At 45.3% G+C, this 18,481-nt stretch overlaps 1 protein-coding gene across 3 annotated transcripts in view; it reads right to left on the reverse strand.

Annotated features, from left to right (window-relative positions):
• The window catches only part of ATP2A2 (ATPase sarcoplasmic/endoplasmic reticulum Ca2+ transporting 2), a 554,378-nt gene that overhangs the window by 69,375 nt on the left and 466,522 nt on the right, over positions 1 to 18,481 (reverse strand). For all 3 annotated transcript variants that reach the window (XM_069619558.1, XM_069619557.1, XM_069619556.1), the window contains exons 15-16: positions 14,185 to 14,405; positions 13,293 to 13,495 (exon numbers count right to left, since the gene is read on the reverse strand). In XM_069619558.1, coding sequence (XP_069475659.1) covers positions 13,293 to 13,495; positions 14,185 to 14,405 — 424 coding nt within the window. The remainder of the gene's footprint in view (positions 1 to 13,292; positions 13,496 to 14,184; positions 14,406 to 18,481) is intronic.

Consider the following 18,481-nt stretch of genomic DNA (forward strand, 5'->3'; position numbering starts at 1 on the left):
GGCCAAACACAGGAAGGGATGCTGGGCCTCTTCGGTAGTCCACGGATCTTAAGTAGGCTGCTCTTCTAAACAGGATACTGGACTCCAACGCTGATCTGAAGAAATGGCTGCAGGAGTTCATTCATCCGAAATCCTGTCAGGAAGCAAGTCCAAGCCCACCAATGGCAAGGATCTGCACCATTTAAACAGACAGCAGTGGTGGTGGTTCAATCAGGGACCACTATGGGTTTCACTCATGCCACACCTAGACTTTCAGCCACCATGGATGTGGAATGGGACGAGACCATCCCCTACCCCTTCCTGGGCCACACACAAAGACATCACAGTAGCCTGCGAAAGCAGAGGCTTTCCCGGCCACAACGATCTTGACAGCGCAAGAAGGCCAAACAAGAGAAAATCTCATGGCATGGCCATTTTAGGGCACCAACCACGTTCAGTAGCCATATGAGGAAAACACGAACGTGCAAGAAATGATAATATATTTGCTGCAACTAGCTTGTCTTTACGCACATGTCAAAGAAAACAAAAATCCCAAGTGTAAAAGACGAGTGATACAAAAGTAAACCCACTGCAAGATGCTAGGTGTACAAAAAAAGGTAAAGATAAAGACAAAAATAGAAACAATGTCCCAGTACTTCTAGTCTGTATGACTAATCAGTGCCCCACAACAAAATGATCAACATGGTAGTGAATCTGAAGGCTTCACCTGCCTGTAAAAAGTCAGGGCATGATCAAACACAAAAGCAAAATGTTTGGGGGTCCATAGAACTATGGAGGGAAAGTTGCCAAGATAAATCTTTCCTAACAGGTGGTAATTTGGTGCAGTATAAAAACAAAAATGTGGCCGAAGCAAAGTTCAGTGGAGTGCTGCAGGGACACTGCATCCCTTTTTATACATCTTAAGTAACTCTAGCCATTCCTCATGGTGAGGAAGATGCAGGAGTTTACTTAGGTCCCAGCAAAGCTCTGCAGAACAGGTTTAAAGTCCATTAAATTCTACTTTCTGGAAAGGAACACAATACTGTAACAAAATAGGTGGTTCCTAGTTAACAGTCTGCAATAAGCAATATGTTGCAGCTATGGCCTGCATAAAGCTCCTGTGCATGGCACAGCAGTGTGGGAGTAAAATGCAGATGGATGAAATGCTGAGCCAAAAAAAAAACATTGCAATGTATAAGCGAGTAAATTAGGACAAAAAAAAAAAATTACTAATTTTAAGAAGGCTACGCCTTCTAAATTTTGAGGTTAGAAAGGCTCCATTTTGAAATAAAAGCTATATTCTTGCTGTCAAGAGTTCTGCTTTGGCACACAAAAGTGAGATTCATCCACAAGCTTGCTAACTGCAGCACTAGCTTTTATTTAAGAAGCTTTGTACATTAAGCCAATTGTCAGGTTGTGAGCTGACCCAAAATTCAAACACTTAGTTTGCATCCCATTTAAACTTGCAAAAAGTTTTCTTTGAGGCATAGGGAGCTTCTGCAGTGGACTGCTTTCTCATAAGGGTCGATTTTGCAAAGTGTAAGGTGTCAAAACCTACTTGCGTCAAATTCTTTTGCTGAATTCATTGGTTGCAATGTACTCAAGACAATATACTAGGGATTAAGGGGTAGCGCAGGACCAGGATTCAGTGAAGTATTGTGTTTGAGTGCTCTCGCAGCAGCCGATTAAGAATCACTCAAGTGATGTTAATTTGTTAGATATTTGCGAGCCTGTTAGGCAAGAATTGATGTAGTAACCCACACCTATTGGTATAGGTCTGTGCTACACAAGCCGGTAGTGTGACTGAGCAGCCAGCCATCTCAAGAGGGGTAGATGTGAGCTGTAGCAATGAACTCCACCAATACGAGTATCCAAATAACACTTACACAAGGTTTTTAGTTAAAATAAAAAAACTGTTATTTTTAAATAACAGTTATTTCAAAAGGGCAATGTGTAACAATAAAAGTACACTTCAAAATACTTTTACAGAATCAATTCAAAGCAAGTAGATACTCAGAGATGCTTCATACACACTTCCTACACCCGGAGGGGACTTCACTAACTAGGACAGTAATGGCATTTATATATCACTTGTATATGGTAGATTGAGGTTGGCAGAAAGGAAAGGTTAAAAAGAAGGAAAAGGGTTTAAACATGTTCTCAGAGCATGTGAGCACTTTAAATCTTCCAATGAAGTCTAGATAAAAACCCTTCCCAGCAAGATTAGTTTAAAATCAATATATGACCTATGACGGACTAAGAATCAAAGTCCATGGAATTGAAAAGCTGCAGGGAGCCAGGACAGCCAAAGTCAATTGGAGCAAAGTATCGATCTCGGGTACTTAGATAGTAAAGGTCTTGCACAAAGTGAGCGTTTGTTGAAGAAAAATCAATGTAGGGTCACAAACTGTTACACTTGTGAAAGTTAGCGCTGAGATAAACTCTAGAAAAGCAGCTACTGCAAGTCTCAACTGAGAAGAGCAAGCTACAGACAAGGAGGCAAGTACCCCAAAATCAGAACAGTACCTTTGGATAGAAGAGGGTCCAGCTGGCTTCTGGCTAGTTGCGCCAATGCAGATCCTGTGTTCTTGGGCTTCAGTCATGGGGACAAGAGGGAGGACGTCTGGACTACTGCGGCAGAAATTCGATGGTCGGTGGCAGCCATGGGCTCTTTTCAGATCAGCGGCACTTTGCGGTTTCAGCGCTTGATAAACAGCATCACCGCAGACCTTGGACACCGGTTGGGCTTCCTTTGCAGCAGCAAAGTACAGCCAGTCGGGGAAGGTCTTCCTGCAAGCCCACTCGTCACAAGGCCCACGGAGGCAGGGGTGACTCCTGTTTCGAGCCTGTTTGGAGCCGTGAGGACCGTGTGCCAGCCCCCCTGGCCCATCTTATACAAGGTAAACACTCTCCAAGGCCCAGCCGCTGCCCTAACACAGGGGCCAACTTTCCCCTACTGCACGTTTGCACAGAGACCTTGCCTATTGCCTGAGCTGCACAGCAACTGTATCTTGAATATCTGTATCCCTTTGAACACGCCCCCATCGACTGTTGCCTTGTAACGATCCTGCGATGCTCTTATACTCCTTGCGATCTATGCCTAGGGGTCCCGATTGTTAAATTTGATTTTAGGACCCACTGTCACCGCACCCGCTAGCGTCCTACGCCTGGGTGCCTGACTGCTACATATTGAACTCAAGTGACCCATCACCTATGCACCTCACTAGTGCAACCAATGCCTCTTTGTCCCGATTGTTAAAATTGAATCTAGTGGTTCCTCAGCCTCTATACCTTACTAAGTTACCCATGCTTCACACTTAGATGGCGAAACTGAATTTAGATGCCCTATTGCTTATGCACCCTGCTAGTGACCTATGCTCTATGGCAACTTGCTAACACTTGATTCCAGATGCCCTACTGCTTTTGCACCACGCCAGAGACCTATGCCCTTGTGCCTTGATTATCAAAATGCTTTGGCATCTGATTGTCTAAACCGTTTCTATATGTCCCTCTGCCTTCGCACCCTGTTAGTGATCTATGCTTTGTGCCTGACTGCTGAAAACTTGTATCTAGGTGTCTCATTGACTATGCACCCCAGACACTTAGGTTCTTGTGCCTTGACTGCCTAAATCAAATCTAAATGCTCTATACCTGTTTGCTAACTGACCTTTTGCGCCGTGACTGTCTAAATTGAATCTAGATGACCTTGCCTTCACACCCTGATAGTGAACTATGCTTTATACCTGTTTAACTGAATTGAAGTGCTTGATTGTTAAAAACGATTCTAAATGACCTCTCGCCTTCAATCTGCTGCAAGCGACCGCTGCACTCGTACCGCGACTGTAAAAACTGAATCCAAGTGACTCACTGTGCCTGTGACCTTACCTTTGTGCCTGGACTGTGTGAACTGACCCACGCTACCAGACATTATCACATCGCACCAGTCTACCCTGCCCAACACAACAATGTATATCCACACTCTCTACACAGTGTTACTAAGATTAACATTATACATCTTGAATAGCCAACACCTAACCATGCTATCCAACCTTTTCATACCTGAGCCTGCATACATCCCACACCTATCAACTGAAATGAATTCCACACCTTGCCCTGTTCTCGCAAGAAACCGTAGATTACGCGCCAGGCTCGCAAGACTATGACCCACTGTCCAAACTAGCCCACAATACGGTGACCAGGAATCCATCTCTACACCCCCTTCAACTGAATAGCAGACTCCACCGTGAGCCCATCCGTGACCAGAAAAGCACGCACGATGTTATGCCACCACCCCCTAACCTAACAGATCCAGGGACCAAGGGTGCATTAATAAATGCACGTTCCATGGTAGCCCACGCATCAGACATTGCTGACCTGCTACATAATGAAGACCTGGACTTCTTAGCAGTTACCGAATCCTGGCTTCACCCCAAGGCAGGCCCTGCAATTATGTTAGCAGTCCCAGACGACTACACGCTATTAAGACTTGATCGCACCACCTCTAGAGGTGGAGGTCTTGCCATTATAGCCAAAACTAAATTTACTATCACAATCGAATCTCCTATCAATGCTAGCTCTTGTGAATCTCTTACAGCTAAGTTAACCCTCTCTAGCACTCAATCCATTTCCATTCACCTTATCTACCGACCACCGGGCCCCTTAGGATCATTCGAAGAAGCCCTCACAAACATCGTATCAAACAACCTCAAAAACTCCTCACAACGCATCCTACTAGGAGACTTTAACCTTGGTTTTAGCGACCCTGCAGACGCCAATGCTAGCACTATTAACAATACCCTAGAGGAACTGGGCTTCACCCAGTTGATTACCGAACCTACCCACATCAAAGGGAGAACTCTGGATTGGCTAGCTGTGCACAACTGCCCAGTCCTGGTCTCTGCCATACTCCCACAGCCTTGGACAGACCACTATCTGATCTCGTTTACCCTAAAGACAACCCCAGCACAAGCCAGCACTATAGCTCCACCCATCCAATCCCGTAACAAAAAAAACATCACCTTGGAAAACCTGATCCCGCTTATCACACCTACCTTGAATGCCATCCCGGACCACACTGATCCACTCATGAAGGTGGATATCTAATAAAATCATGCTCTCATCCCTCGACACTATAGCCCCTTTGAAGCTAAAAAAGAGCAAACCCCGGAAACACATTAACTCCTGGTTCTCGCCTCATCTCAAAGCCCTCAGACAAGAAAAGCGACGATGTGAGAAAATCTGGCGAGCTTCCCCCTCAGAAAAAAACAAAAAAACTTGAGTAGCCTAGCCTCCCAATATAAAAAAGAAATGATACTGGCTAAACAATCGTCATTCAGCACGCGGATCTCACAAGCCAAATCTAACACCAGAGAGCTTTTCACAATACTTAAAGAGATCGAATCCCCGATTCAAATACCTGACTTGTGTATTAAAGATAAAAATTGGTGCACAGGCATTCAAAATGCCCTAGCGAACAAAATCTCATCCCTTAAGACTAAAATAAGCACTAAAAAAGAATCTCTACTCTCCTCCACCAAACAGAGTACCGCCTCCCACAAAAAGGTTTACCCGTCTCAATCCCCCCCCTAGCGATTAACCCATCCTTCTACTTCCACAAAGTATCCACCAAAGAAGTTGAGAATACTATTCTCACCCTCAAACCCTCAAACTGCCATGGAGACTTATGCCCCGCTCAACTAATTAAGGATGCTGCCCGTGATCTCGCACCATCACCAAGCTAATAAATGCCTCCTTCACGTCAGGCACCGTACCTAACAACTTAAAACAGACTTGGGTCCTCCCTCTGCTCAAAAAACCGAATCTGGACCCATCCACCCCCACCAACTACCGCCCCATTACCACAGTACCTTTCCTCCTCAAAATCATCGATAAAATAGCATACCAACAGATCCAACACCACCTTGAGCACTTCCAACTCCTAGGCGTCCGTCAATCAGGCTTCAGGCCACAACACGGAACAGAGACCGCACTCATAGATCTCAAGGCACAGATAGATGAGCTGAGAGACCAGGGGAAGACAGCACTATTGCTTCTCCTTGATCTCTCTGCGGCCTTCGATCTGGTCGACCATGAAATCTTGTGCAACCACCTACAAATAGCTGCCCATTTCTCTCAAGATGCCACTAACTGGATCCAATCCTTCCTCAACAACCGCACAATGAGAGTCTTCTTATTAACAGCATCAGCCGACCCTATCCCGATCACATGTGGTGTACCGCAAGGATCGTGCGTCTCCCCTAAACTTTATAACATTTTTACGAAGCCCCTTTTCGATGATCTAGACGATCTGGGTATCACCTACACTAACTATGCTGATGATACCCAGATCCTCATCCCGTTATCGGGGGATTATGACAAGGATTTGGCCTTCGTCAATAAAGTGTACCTCATCATCCAGGCATGGATGGCCGCACACGGACTATGCCTGAATGATGACAAGACGGAACTTCTCATTCTAGGCTCCTCACACCTCCTTAACAAATTGGGCCACAAATACTCCTCATTCATAATCGACAACAATAAAATCATGGTAGCTAAGGAGGTTAAAACCCTCGGATTCTGTCTAGATTCCACCCTTACCTTTGACAAACAAGTGAACGCATTGGCCTCCTCCACGTCTTACACTTGCAAAATTATCAGGACAGCCAAACCCTCTCTCCCCCACCAACTGCACCACCTTGGCCAGGGCACTGATCCTGTCCAAGTTGGACTATTGCAACGCCTTATATGTAGGCTGTAATAAATACATCTGCAACAAAATCCAAATTCTCCAGAACAATGCCCTAAGAGCGGCCCTTAGCATCCCGAAGAAAGCCCACATCTCAGATTCCAGAAGAACCGCTAATTGGCTATCCACTATGGACAAGATATTCCTTAAATCAGTGTCTGATTCACAAATGCCTCCACCAAGCAGCCCCCCAATACCTCAACGCTAGATTTACCAGAATCGCCCTCTCTCGCCCCATGAGAACGGCAAATTCCAACCTTCTACTGGTGCCCAGGTTTAAACGTATCACATCTGGGGGTAACAGCTTTCCAGTAAAGGCAGCACAATACTGGAACTCCCTCCCTCCGTTGTGCAGGGAGGACCTACCTTACCACCAGTTTAGAGCTAGGACCATCAACTGGCTCAAATCCCTCAACTCACAATGACTCCTAGAGACCCAGATGTGCCTCTACTATGTGGCGCATCACTGAATGTAAATTTGTTTATAGTACTGCCCTAATGCACATGTTATGTTCGTCACCTACGCATTAATTGCAAATATGTTTATAGTACTGCCTTAATTGTACATGCTCTACCCTCTGACTTGGCGTGACATTTCCGGCAATGTAACCCTAGCTGGCCCTCGCCACGCCTATGTAACTAAGCTTTGCAACCCTCTTAATGCCTCTGCGCCTGGCTACCTTCGGGTTAGGTGCGCATTACAAATAAATACAATACAAATACAAAGTTAGTCTCGGGGTTAGTTGGTCCCACTAACCCAAGGGAAGAAGTCCTTTCAGGACCTTCTCTTGTCGAACAGAAAAAAGGAGTTTCAGTACAGCTGCAGGGCTTCACCAGGCAGTTCACCGGTCCAGAGTATGCAGCAAGCTTTGTTCACAGTTTCTTCCCAGTGGTCGACTCAGTCTTCAGTCCAAGAATCCTTGTCTTTTAAGCAGTTTTCTCCCATCCATACACAGCCTAGCTGTCACTCAAACAGCAGGGTGGCTGTCCTACAATCAATCGTGAATGGGTGCATTCAGGTTTCCCTGGAGACTAAGGACCGGGGAGTTTCAGGCACCTTTCACTTCCTGCCCTTGCAGACACACTGGAGCCAGAGGCAGGTTTTAGTACTGAAACCCGCCAAAGGCAAAACAAAGGGTTCAAACCTGGTTTGGCGCACAGTAAAACCCAAGAATGATCTCACAAACAAGACAAGAAATGGCAAATAAAAAAGACTGGCCCTTTTGACACAATGGTCACCCACGGGTGCTATACTGCAGCTGAGGATTCAGTCTGAGGTAGAAAAGCACAATGGTAGGAACATTAAACAACTGCCACCAGTCATTTAAAGTAGTGAGGGTAACATTTTTGTTTACATGGGTAAGTAGGAAAAGCGGCAACTAACTAACTCCACTGCTCTATAAATAAGATGGGGTGTGCTGGAACTACAGAGAAAAAGGTAAGTAACGTCAGTGTCACTTTACTATTGTTGGGAACTGCATTTCACCCAATAAAAAGGTATTTAAACCTTATGCGAAATCTAAAGGATTTCTCTGTGACACTAAACTGAAGGTGCCGGGTGTGTGTGTGTGAGAAAAAAAGGATCAATCTCACCAGGGTTGAAATTAAAAAAGTCCCAAAGTCCAGCAAAAGAGCTGGTGGTCTCCAAGTTTGAAGGGAATTAGTACAGAAATGAGAATTCTCCCTAACACTAGCCATTGACAACAATCGTTAAATTTGGCGGGTTTGCCCTCAAAAAGCATGCTCAAAGTTATGGGCAGATCACTTCCATACCATGTATGCCAAGCATTTTGGTAAATTAACCAGCTACGATTATTCCTGTATAGGGTGACGACAGAAATGTCAAAACGAAAAGCATAACTGGCCCCAGACAATTTGGACCTGTTTGCCAGGCTGAATGGGCAGTTTACTTGGAGTTTTCTTCTGAACCCAAGTGGTCATCCAATAACTAAGCAAACATCAAATGTTCAGTGTACACAGATTTAGAATTACTGAAATAAAAAGCAGTCTTAAGCAACCTTCAGCTGAACTTTCCTTTAACAAGGAAAAGTTACTTGCAATGCTAATTTGCCATCCTCTGTATACATGACTCACCGTCCTCGTATTTCTGATGACTGTATTTGCTTAGATACACATGCTATAGTCTGACATCTAGTGGTAACCGCAGACTATTGCATCTTATTTCGAGATAGAAAAAAGGACCTCAACATGGGCGTGACTGTAACCGTATCCCTAACATTTGTAGTGTACCCAAAATCCCTCACGCGTCGAGCTCCCACCGGTTGTTTTTCTTCTGCCGTGAGGAAGCCTTGCAGAATGTGGGAGTACAGAAGAGAGAAGGTGTAAGATGCCCGTGTTCCTTCTAGCCCAAGACGGGGAGGCGCATGTAAACCTCATCAGAAATACGATTACACAGTATGATGCTTGTGAATATGCTTAGAATCGCATGCTGCGCGTAGACCAGTGAGAAGTACCGGGAGATGGTGGTGGAATGTGTGAAGGTACAGAAGTAAATATGTCTTAGCACTGCTTGTCCCACCCGAGAATCAGACTAGAGTGTTTATCCAAGCAGTACTGTTGGGTGAAAGTGTACAGAACTCCAGGTTGCTGCTTTGCAAATTGAATCTAGAGGAACATTTGCAATGAAGCTGTGGTAGCCCCTCTGCCCAGAATAGAGAGCTCTAGGCGTAAAAGGTAGATTTCTCTTGGCAAGAGTGCAACAGTGTGATGCAATTTACAATACATTTAAAAACAGCTGATTTAGACAGGGTTGCGTTCTCTACCAGCTGCCTCAGAGAAATAAATTGGTTTGTCTTTCTCAGTGTCTCAATTTTTTCAAGCTAGTAGATTGCTGCCCTCATATCCAGTGCATGTAGGCTTCCTTCTGCCACGGTAGTGGGGTTTTGGAAGAAAGGGAGTTTCTTTGTGGCTGGATGTGGCTGTGGTTTTGGTGCCCTTTTCAGGAGGCCGAAGACTGCACATTGCGGATTGGATTTGCGACGCTAATCTGGCACAGCACTCTGATGAGGGGACATCAAGGACTGGAATCCAGTCTCTGGAGGTCCAGCAGGATGCCACCGAAGTTTCAGCTTGATTTGAGATACCATGCAACGCACAATGGCTCAAGGTCCCAGGGTATTGGGTCATTGCAGCCAGCAAGGTCGCAGCAGGACGTGGAATGGCTCAAAATGCAGGTGGTCTTGTGTCTAGTGGATCTCATCAACCTCTGGGTCGGGGGACCATCATTTTCAGAGTCCACAGGTCGCTTGGAAGGAAGGGTAACAGCAGGGTCTCCGGTCGCTGGAAATCGTCTCAGCCGTGTTTTCTAGGACTTACATTTCATCATGTAGAGTCAGACCCCCCCCCCCCACTCTCTCAAGTATTTTTCTTTCATTTGAAGCCTGTTTCTCTTTTGGTTTTGGAGTGACAAACTCCATAGGCATCTTTTTGCATTGTGACACCCTCGGTGGAGTGTTAGGGAAAGCCTTTGGATTTCTGCTAAGGTTTAAATTCCTTCTCTTGGATAAACTACTTTTTCCAAGAGTAGTAAAGTGAAATTGACTTTACTTAGCTTTTTCTCTTTGTAGACCCAGCACACTATCTTACATAGAGTGCTGGAGGGCTTACTTAGTATCCCCTTGGTCTACTTTCATTTGTTACCCTTTCTACAATTAATGGCTGGTGGCAGTGGTTTGCGTTTCCTACCATTTTGCGTTTTAGCGTATGCTGAACCCTCAGTTGCAGTATTTCACCCATGGGTGCCCATTTTGTCAAAATGGCCCGTCTTTTTTCGCCATTTCTTGTTGGAAGGTCCTTGAGATTTACTCTGCCCGACAAGCCAGGTTTGGTCCCTTTGTCCGTTTTGTCTTTGGCAGGATTCACTGGTGAAGCCCGCCTCTGGTTCCAGCATGTCTGGCACGGCAGGAAGCCAGGGAGGTTCCTGAAACTCCCTGTGCTTAGTCTCCTTGGTTACAGGAATGAACCCAACAGTGATTGGCTGGCTGTCCTTGGAAGATGTGCAAGTGACAGCTAGGCTGCAAATGAATGGGAGGGACTTGCATAAGAGGCGAGGTCTTTTGCAAGGAAGGCAGAGTCGACCACTGGACAAAGAAGCTGAAGAAGAAACTGGAAGAGCAGCTTGCTGCACCCTCCTGGACCGGTTTGCCCAGTGAAGCCCTGCTGCAGTGCTAAACCTCTGAATTTCTAATCTACTAGAGAAGCCGGAAAGGACAACTGGTCCCACCAAACCAAGGGGAGAAATCGGCCCCAAGACGACCTCGACTGGAACCTCTCTGTACTTCTTTGCTGCTGCATGACTCTAGTGCCAGGGGACAGGATCACCAGAATCTAGTGCATCGCCTTTAAGCCGGACCCGAACTCCAGGAAGATCCTCTGGACTCCCTCGAAATGGGACTAACCAAGCCTGAGCCACCTTAACAGAGTGCTGGACCCAAGATGCAAAAGGAAAGCCCACAAGGTGTCCAAGAACTGTGGCGGTGCTATTTGCGAGTAAAGTGTAGCTGATCTGAATTGTGCTCATTGCTGCCGCTGACCTTCAAACCGTAGTGCAGGAGTCCCCAGAGGTCCTCCCTCTTGCCCCCACGACTGAGGCCCAGATACAACAGGATCAGCAGCACTACAACAGAAACAGAAGCCAGTTGGAACCTTTTCTTCAGACTCAAGGTGCTGTGTAACTAGGGGTACTTACCTCTTGTGAGCAGCTTGCTTGCTCTCACGCGAGACAAGCATTGGCTGCCCTTTGCAGAGTTGCTTGCAGCTTTGCCCTTAAGCCTCCCAGCTTGTGGCCCAACAGTGATTTTTTTTTACAACAAAAATTACTAACATTGTGCAAGACTTATGCCATCTTCAAGAAGTGCCTCCGCTCCCCTAGACTTTGGTCAATTGACATTGGCTGCCCTGGCTTCCCTGCAGACTCTTACCCTCTGACTTTGTGTTTAACTGTCCCTCCAAAAGACATACATACCTCACTTGTAAACTGGGAAAGTGTTAGCCTAGATTTCAATGGGGGAATTCTAAAGTGCTTATCTGTTTGAGAAACTGGTTAACCATCGTTTCCTTCCCCAACCTTTTCTTGCCACAACTTCATATTATTCAGTATTACCTTTTAAGTGTGAAAAGTGATTATATTAATGTCCAGTGTCCTAACTATTGAAGTCACCTCAGGGTGCAGGAAGTATCTGCGTGCCATCCCAAAAGGGTATCTACTTACTGAACTGAAGGAGTGTATTTTTGAAATGTATTTAAGTGTCGCATATTGCTCCCCTCTAAAGGCTTATTTGGAAAAACTGTTAAACCTTGAGTATAAGTGTTATTTGACTACCAATCACTGTGCACCTCTGTTACAACCCTACAGCTCACAGACTCCTCTTGAGATAAGCCTGGCTGCTCACTCTACCAAATTGTGTAGTACAAGCATATACCAAAGGTTGGGTTACCTATTGCCAAGAGGACAAGGCTGGTGTAGTCTCCCACAGGGTTACTACATACAATCGTCTAACATTGGACACTTCTGGAGGAACTCAGTCGATCAAACGGACGTGCAACATTCAAACTTGGGGGCGGGGGAGTTTAGGAGGGGGGGGACAGGGTGCAGCCTTCCAATTGCAACTGGATTCTCGCAGTCAGGAAGACAAAGGGCTGCAGAGTTTGACTCCTCCCTCGCTTACTGCCTTCACAAACACTTTGGAGCCTGGGTGGGCTGAACCAAGGTCTCCCGCTGCAGATACAAATCACACAAAGGAATGTCCCACCCTGGAGGGCAGGGGAAAGACCAAGAAGGGACAAGAAGGGCAGAAATGGCAAATAAACACGAGACTGGTGAAATGGGCACCCATCGGGCCTTTACCGCAGCTGTGGAAGCACTGAATTTGTAAAAAGGTTTATCTGAACCAAGGAAAACCTAAGCTTGTCCCTGTAACAGAAGTGTTACAGTGGTAGTGAGAAAGGGGATACATTTTATCTCCCCAGCATTCCATATAAGGTGGGGTGTGCTAAATATCCTTTCTACCCTTGGGAACTGTAGTTCTCACAATGTTAGCCAGAGAAAGTAAAAGGGGAGCCCAAAGGGCAACCCTGTAACAATAAAAAGGTATATACCAAAACTTGTCCGAGGATAAAATTAAAAGGACACTGGAGAATCTTAAAAATGACACCCATAAAAAAAAAAATTAAAAAAGTGTAAAAGGATCTGTGAGTGTGGAAAAAGGTTCCCAATGTCTGAGGTATAGGGAAAAATAATCTACCAGTCCAGCAAAAAAAGTTCAGGGGTTCTCACAGGAGGTAGAGTGAGCAACAAGGTTAAAACCAACTAGAACAGTGGCTTGACACCATTGAATTGTAAAGACATACGCCTTATTCACCACACAAGTCCCCGGACGCATGTAATTCGATTAAATCCATCATCATTTGGCCACCTACCTTGTCAATTAGGTTATGGCCAGACATACACATTTCCAATATTATAAAAATTGGACAGTAAACCTGCTACCCAACATTTACTTGTAATAATTAGTAAAATAACTGCATAATATACCCTTCTACTCACATCCAATGGCCATATAACGGAAGAAGAGCCATCCACTGATTAAAGGTTCTTTAGGGTTGCGTGGTGGTTTGTTCATGATGTCTAAATCTGGTGGATTAAAACCAAGAGCAGTGGCTGGGAGACCATCAGTCACCAGATTTACCCAAAGCAGCTGAACAGGAATTAGGGCTTCAGGAAATCCAAGAGCAGCTGTCAAGAATATACTACAGGGATAGACAAAGAGTAGAAAATGATTACTAAGTAAATGTACATATTCACAGCCAGTTGCATCTTTTTGGTGTTGAATCCAGCCAGTATGTCCAAGAGTAGGCAGCAAAGGTGGGCAGGGTAGTGGGGACGTGGTCCCAAAAACAAATAGAACATTTCCACATCTCAAACTGACCGCAAATGGTCATCCTACACCTAAAAAGGAACACCTGGTAAACATCCGAAATTGCATATGTAAGATGCCCATGTGGTCTTCAAAGTAAATTTAACAGTTCAGCTTGATACCAATTTTTTGGGACAAAAGAAATGTACCCGTTTACAAAATTCTTTCTAGACAACTGAAAAGCACCAGATAATGGAGATTTAACAGACAAGCCACATGTTATATACAAGTGAAGACTGACTTGTATGGTATGCTTTTAAAATAGAAGATAAAAGCACAAGCCCAAAACAAAAGGGTTGTTCCATCAGGCAGTGTTAAAAAGGTCAATATGCTCCCTTTTAATGCAAAACTTGCTGCAACTCATTTAGGTGATCTTGGGAGTAGGCAAATATTTCCTCGCAATTCACAGAGCAGCCATTAGGGTGGTAGGCATAGTATTGGAGCAACACAACCCATGGTCTTTTTAGGCACAGCGCATACATAAACATCTAGCTACAAATGTAGCTGAGTGTTTTAACATACCAAACTACTTCACCAATATTCGATGAAATGAGGTAACGAATAAATTGCTTCATGTTATTGTAGATTGCACGTCCCTCCTCTACAGCAGCAACAATGGTGGAGAAGTTGTCATCAGCCAACACCATTTCAGAAGCAGTTTTAGCAACAGCCGTTCCAGATCCCATGGCAATACCAATCTCAGCTTTCTTCAGTGCAGGGGCATCATTTACACCATCACCAGTCTAAAGTAAAGAATAGATTCAGATTAAAAAACACAAGATGTCTACATTTTTATAGATTAGTTAAAACCAATTAACCCTCATTTCAGCAGAGAATTCTAATGGCTTCCTCCCTCCCTGATGCCTCATCTTTGATATAACATTACTCCACCCAGCACCAGTATGTCCCACATTCCAAACAGGATGTGGAGGAAGTACAGTATTTGTTGCTGTTGTGTGCCACAACTTCATTTCTCACCCACATAGCACGCTTCCGGACAACACCACTAAATACTCAACTTGCTGTGTCATGCCTAAACCCCTAAAGTGCCTTGGTTTCACACCCTTCGCCAACTGTGGGAGTAAAATATCCAGTCAAATATCCATGTTGGACACCCCACAGGTAGTTTTAATGTTTCTGGGAGTATCACGTGGATTTTGACATTCGTCACTCCATGCATACCAATGCCCTCAGGGATAGTGCTGCAAAACTTTACATAGTCCCACAGGGCTGGAAAGTGTTCGACTTTGAAGTCCCTAAGTGCAAAGCTGAGGAATGAAAATTAACTGCTGCTTTCGCCAACCAAGAACGAGCAAGCGTCGGAAGAGGTCCAGATCACCAAGTGACTCTTCCAGGCACCACTCTGTCCTCTAGGAATACCTAGAAGGAATCGCCACCTACAACCAAAGGTACCATTCCCCACCAAGTACTCGACTCTTGAGGAGTGGGAGGCATTCTGGCAACAACCGCAGGGCCAACCAGGCTTTGAAGCAGGCAGAGGGACCTCTGGAGACCGCAACCTCATCTACCAGCTCGCATCTGGCTCCACCAATGGTCACAGTGCTGTTCCGGGGCAGTTGGTCTCAGAAACCTTGACATCAGCTCCTTCCTGTTCAGCACCAAATGTGTTGAGGCCTCAATGGAATGTATTCCACCCCCGACCCCCCCCCCCCAATCAAGAGACCTGGGGGATATGGGGGGGGGGGCAAGGTTGTCAAGACTTTGGGGTGGCCTGCTCCTAAAGAGCCTGAAATCCAGAATGACCAGACTGACCTCTTGGACGAGGGCCACCAACTGGACAGGCAGCTCTTTAACCCAGAGTGGCCACGGTTTTGGTGGCTGGGGAGAAGCAAGCATCTGTCCCTACCCTGGATCATGACCTGGATAAGATGCATTGTCCAGCCTCTTTGGATCCTTGTTTTCCCTCTACACAGCTCTTTGTGGAACTTGTGGTACAGGCCATGACTGGGGATGAAAATCCAGGTCCTTCACATCCCTGCCACCAAACAGATGCCATGGGCTGCAAGTTATTCTCATTCTCGGAGCCTTGCATTGAGAGCAGTCAACGTCACTTGCTGGTTTGCAATATATGCCCATAATCTGTAGGGCAGCTGAGAAATTGCCAAAATGGAGTTTAACTCTAGCATGTGGCCCGGGTAATCACTAATCAGCTCTTGCATACCAGGCCTGGGCAATGCAGACTCTGGTGCATGCAACAGGCACAGGATCTGTTCCAAGTAAGCATTCCTGGATGAGGGGCACAGGATTTGCTCCAGACACTCCATACCTCTGGACAAGCTGTTTGACAGGACAAACCAGTTTGGTATGAAGGCAGACTAATCACTGCCGACATTACACATCTCGAAGGTAACCGCTCAAACCATTGGTTTGGCCATTTGGGAGCCTCTTTTTCAACCCATTCCTTGCCATCACCCACTGTGGCAGGGGACAGGCAGCCACTGGCAAGCAGACAACGCAGACCAGAACCCAGTGGAAAAGTTACTATAAATTGGAATTACTCTATCTCATTTGGTAAGGAGGTGGTCCGTCAAATGGTGACGTGACGCCACCTCAGACTCTTGGGCCCGACGGGTCATTCCATCAGAGCTTCTGAAGCCTGACCTTTCATGCTTGTCTGTTGAGAAAGAGGTTGAATTATTTAGACTGGTCAGATGAGATCCTGGAAGCACGCTTTCTGCTCGGTTGGCCACCAAGCCCATTAATGCCTGCAGGTGGCACACATTCTTGGCTTGGTGTTGGGAAGACAGAACCCCCTTCAACTGTCCTGTATTGGATTTTCGGTTTTCCTTGGCTCAGATAACCCTGCAGATTAGAACTCTGAAAGGGTACCTTGCTGCCACTTTAGTATTTTAGTGGAGCACCAGAGTAAGGCTCTTAACAAATCCCACTGTTAGCAATTTTTGCAGCATGATCAGTTTTCCCCCACACCAATTTGTTGTTTCTGGGTGTGGCTTGAATTTAGTTCAGGCGTTCTATATGGTGCCACTGTTTGAGCTCCTGGATTCATGTCTATCAAGACTGCTCATCCTTAATGTGATTATCCAGGTAGCCATCACATTTGCAAGACTGGTGAGCTCCAGGCGCTCTAATTAAACCTTCCTATTGGGCGATTTCTGAAGCGGGGCAGCAATGCCGTTCTTCCTATCCAAGGTTGCGTCAGAATTCTGTCTCAGAAGCCTCATCTTAATCCCCCCCTAACCCCTATGGTCACCCTTTTAAGATGGAGTGATTCAAACATATGGACGCAGTTTAGACCCTCATTTACCATGTCTCGTGGATGGGGGCTCTCAGGAAAGTGGCCCAGCTTTTTGTGGGTGGTGCAGGAAGGGCTTGAACTACATTTTTGCCTGCACAGTGAATCATCCTCTGCGTCACAACACTTACGATGATGCTGGGAAACTAGTGCTGGATAGTCACAGGGATCTTACAACTATAGGTATGGGCTGTCAGCTCTGCCCTGTAGCAACAGGGTCCCGGTCTTGGACATATTTCAGGCAGCTGTGATGTTCCATGTACATGTTTTCCAATATTACTGTCTGGACTCCCTGTCGGAGAAAGATGCTCGCTACGATCAAGGAGCTCTCTCAAGCATTCTGGTGCAGGTGGTATTTATTGCTATGGGAGTCTATCAAAGATGAGGAATATGCTGAAGGAAGGAATCCAGTAGAAGTGTACCTCTTTGCACCATGTATTTCAGATGGGTGTTCCGCCCATAGATTCCTCATTGCCCTACCAGCCTGGCGCTCATGGCCTAATGTACAACTCATCTGTTCTGTGGTTCCTCAGCTGCCGAATGCAAAGAAAAAAGGTCATGGGGCATGGTGGCTCCATATTTAATGGCACACATGTAAGGCATGGGGTGTGCATTGGCCCTGGACAGAGCGAACACAGCAGTGCTTCACCTGCTGGTGACAGACATATTTCCGAAGACTGTAGCCGCGAGAGATAGAATAAAAAGATGAGAAATATGGGAGGAACATGCATTATAAATAACATTACCAAGGGTAAGAAATTTGTTCTTCCATTTGATCAGCTTTCACTGATTTAACGTTGGAGACAAAAAAAAAAAAAAAACATACCAAATTAACTGAAATACCCAGCAGAAAAGTTACTGCCATTGCCCGTTGTATGAAAATAGATTATGCTCAGGAAGCACACTTTGCATGCAAGAAGGTTTCCAAACATCCCATTCTAAATTAATGGGAAATTCAGTGCCTTCCTACAGCTCAGATGTAAATAAGAGTATATATGGGTGAGACTAGGAGTAGGGTCAGTGTTCCTTAAATATTTGTATACTGCAAAGCAAAACATATACATATATACATATTCAGTGAAAAAACTGTTAAAAAGGGACGTTATGGTTCAAAGTAAAACCGAAAACCCCCTGAAATTCAGCAGTTATGGTAAGATAAGCAACCATAACTCGTGCCACCGTGCACTGCTAACACTAACACCCAGGACATCAAAGACGACATCAAAAATGTCATTGATGACATCACATGGCTGGCTCTCCCTTTTTTTTCCTTTACTGACATATCTAAGCCACATAGTTTTCTTCAGTAACAGTCAGGAAGTAAAAATTGAAAAGGTACTATATTTGTAGACTTAGGGTCAAGTCAAATCATATGAAACATACATAGCGGAAGACAGGCTTGAAGGAGCAATCCTTTCTGTGCATGAAGATAATCATTAGGGTTATCATCACTTTCTCATAGTTTTATTTTTATTACTCTACCTTCCCTGTATATGCTCATATTTGTATACATTATACTCACTCTCCTTTCCTTTCCTTTTGGTG

This window comes from Ambystoma mexicanum, chromosome 10, assembly GCF_040938575.1.
Source record: "Ambystoma mexicanum isolate Mex_15411 chromosome 10, UKY_AmexF1_1, whole genome shotgun sequence".
Classification (NCBI taxonomy): domain Eukaryota; kingdom Metazoa; phylum Chordata; class Amphibia; order Caudata; family Ambystomatidae; genus Ambystoma; species Ambystoma mexicanum.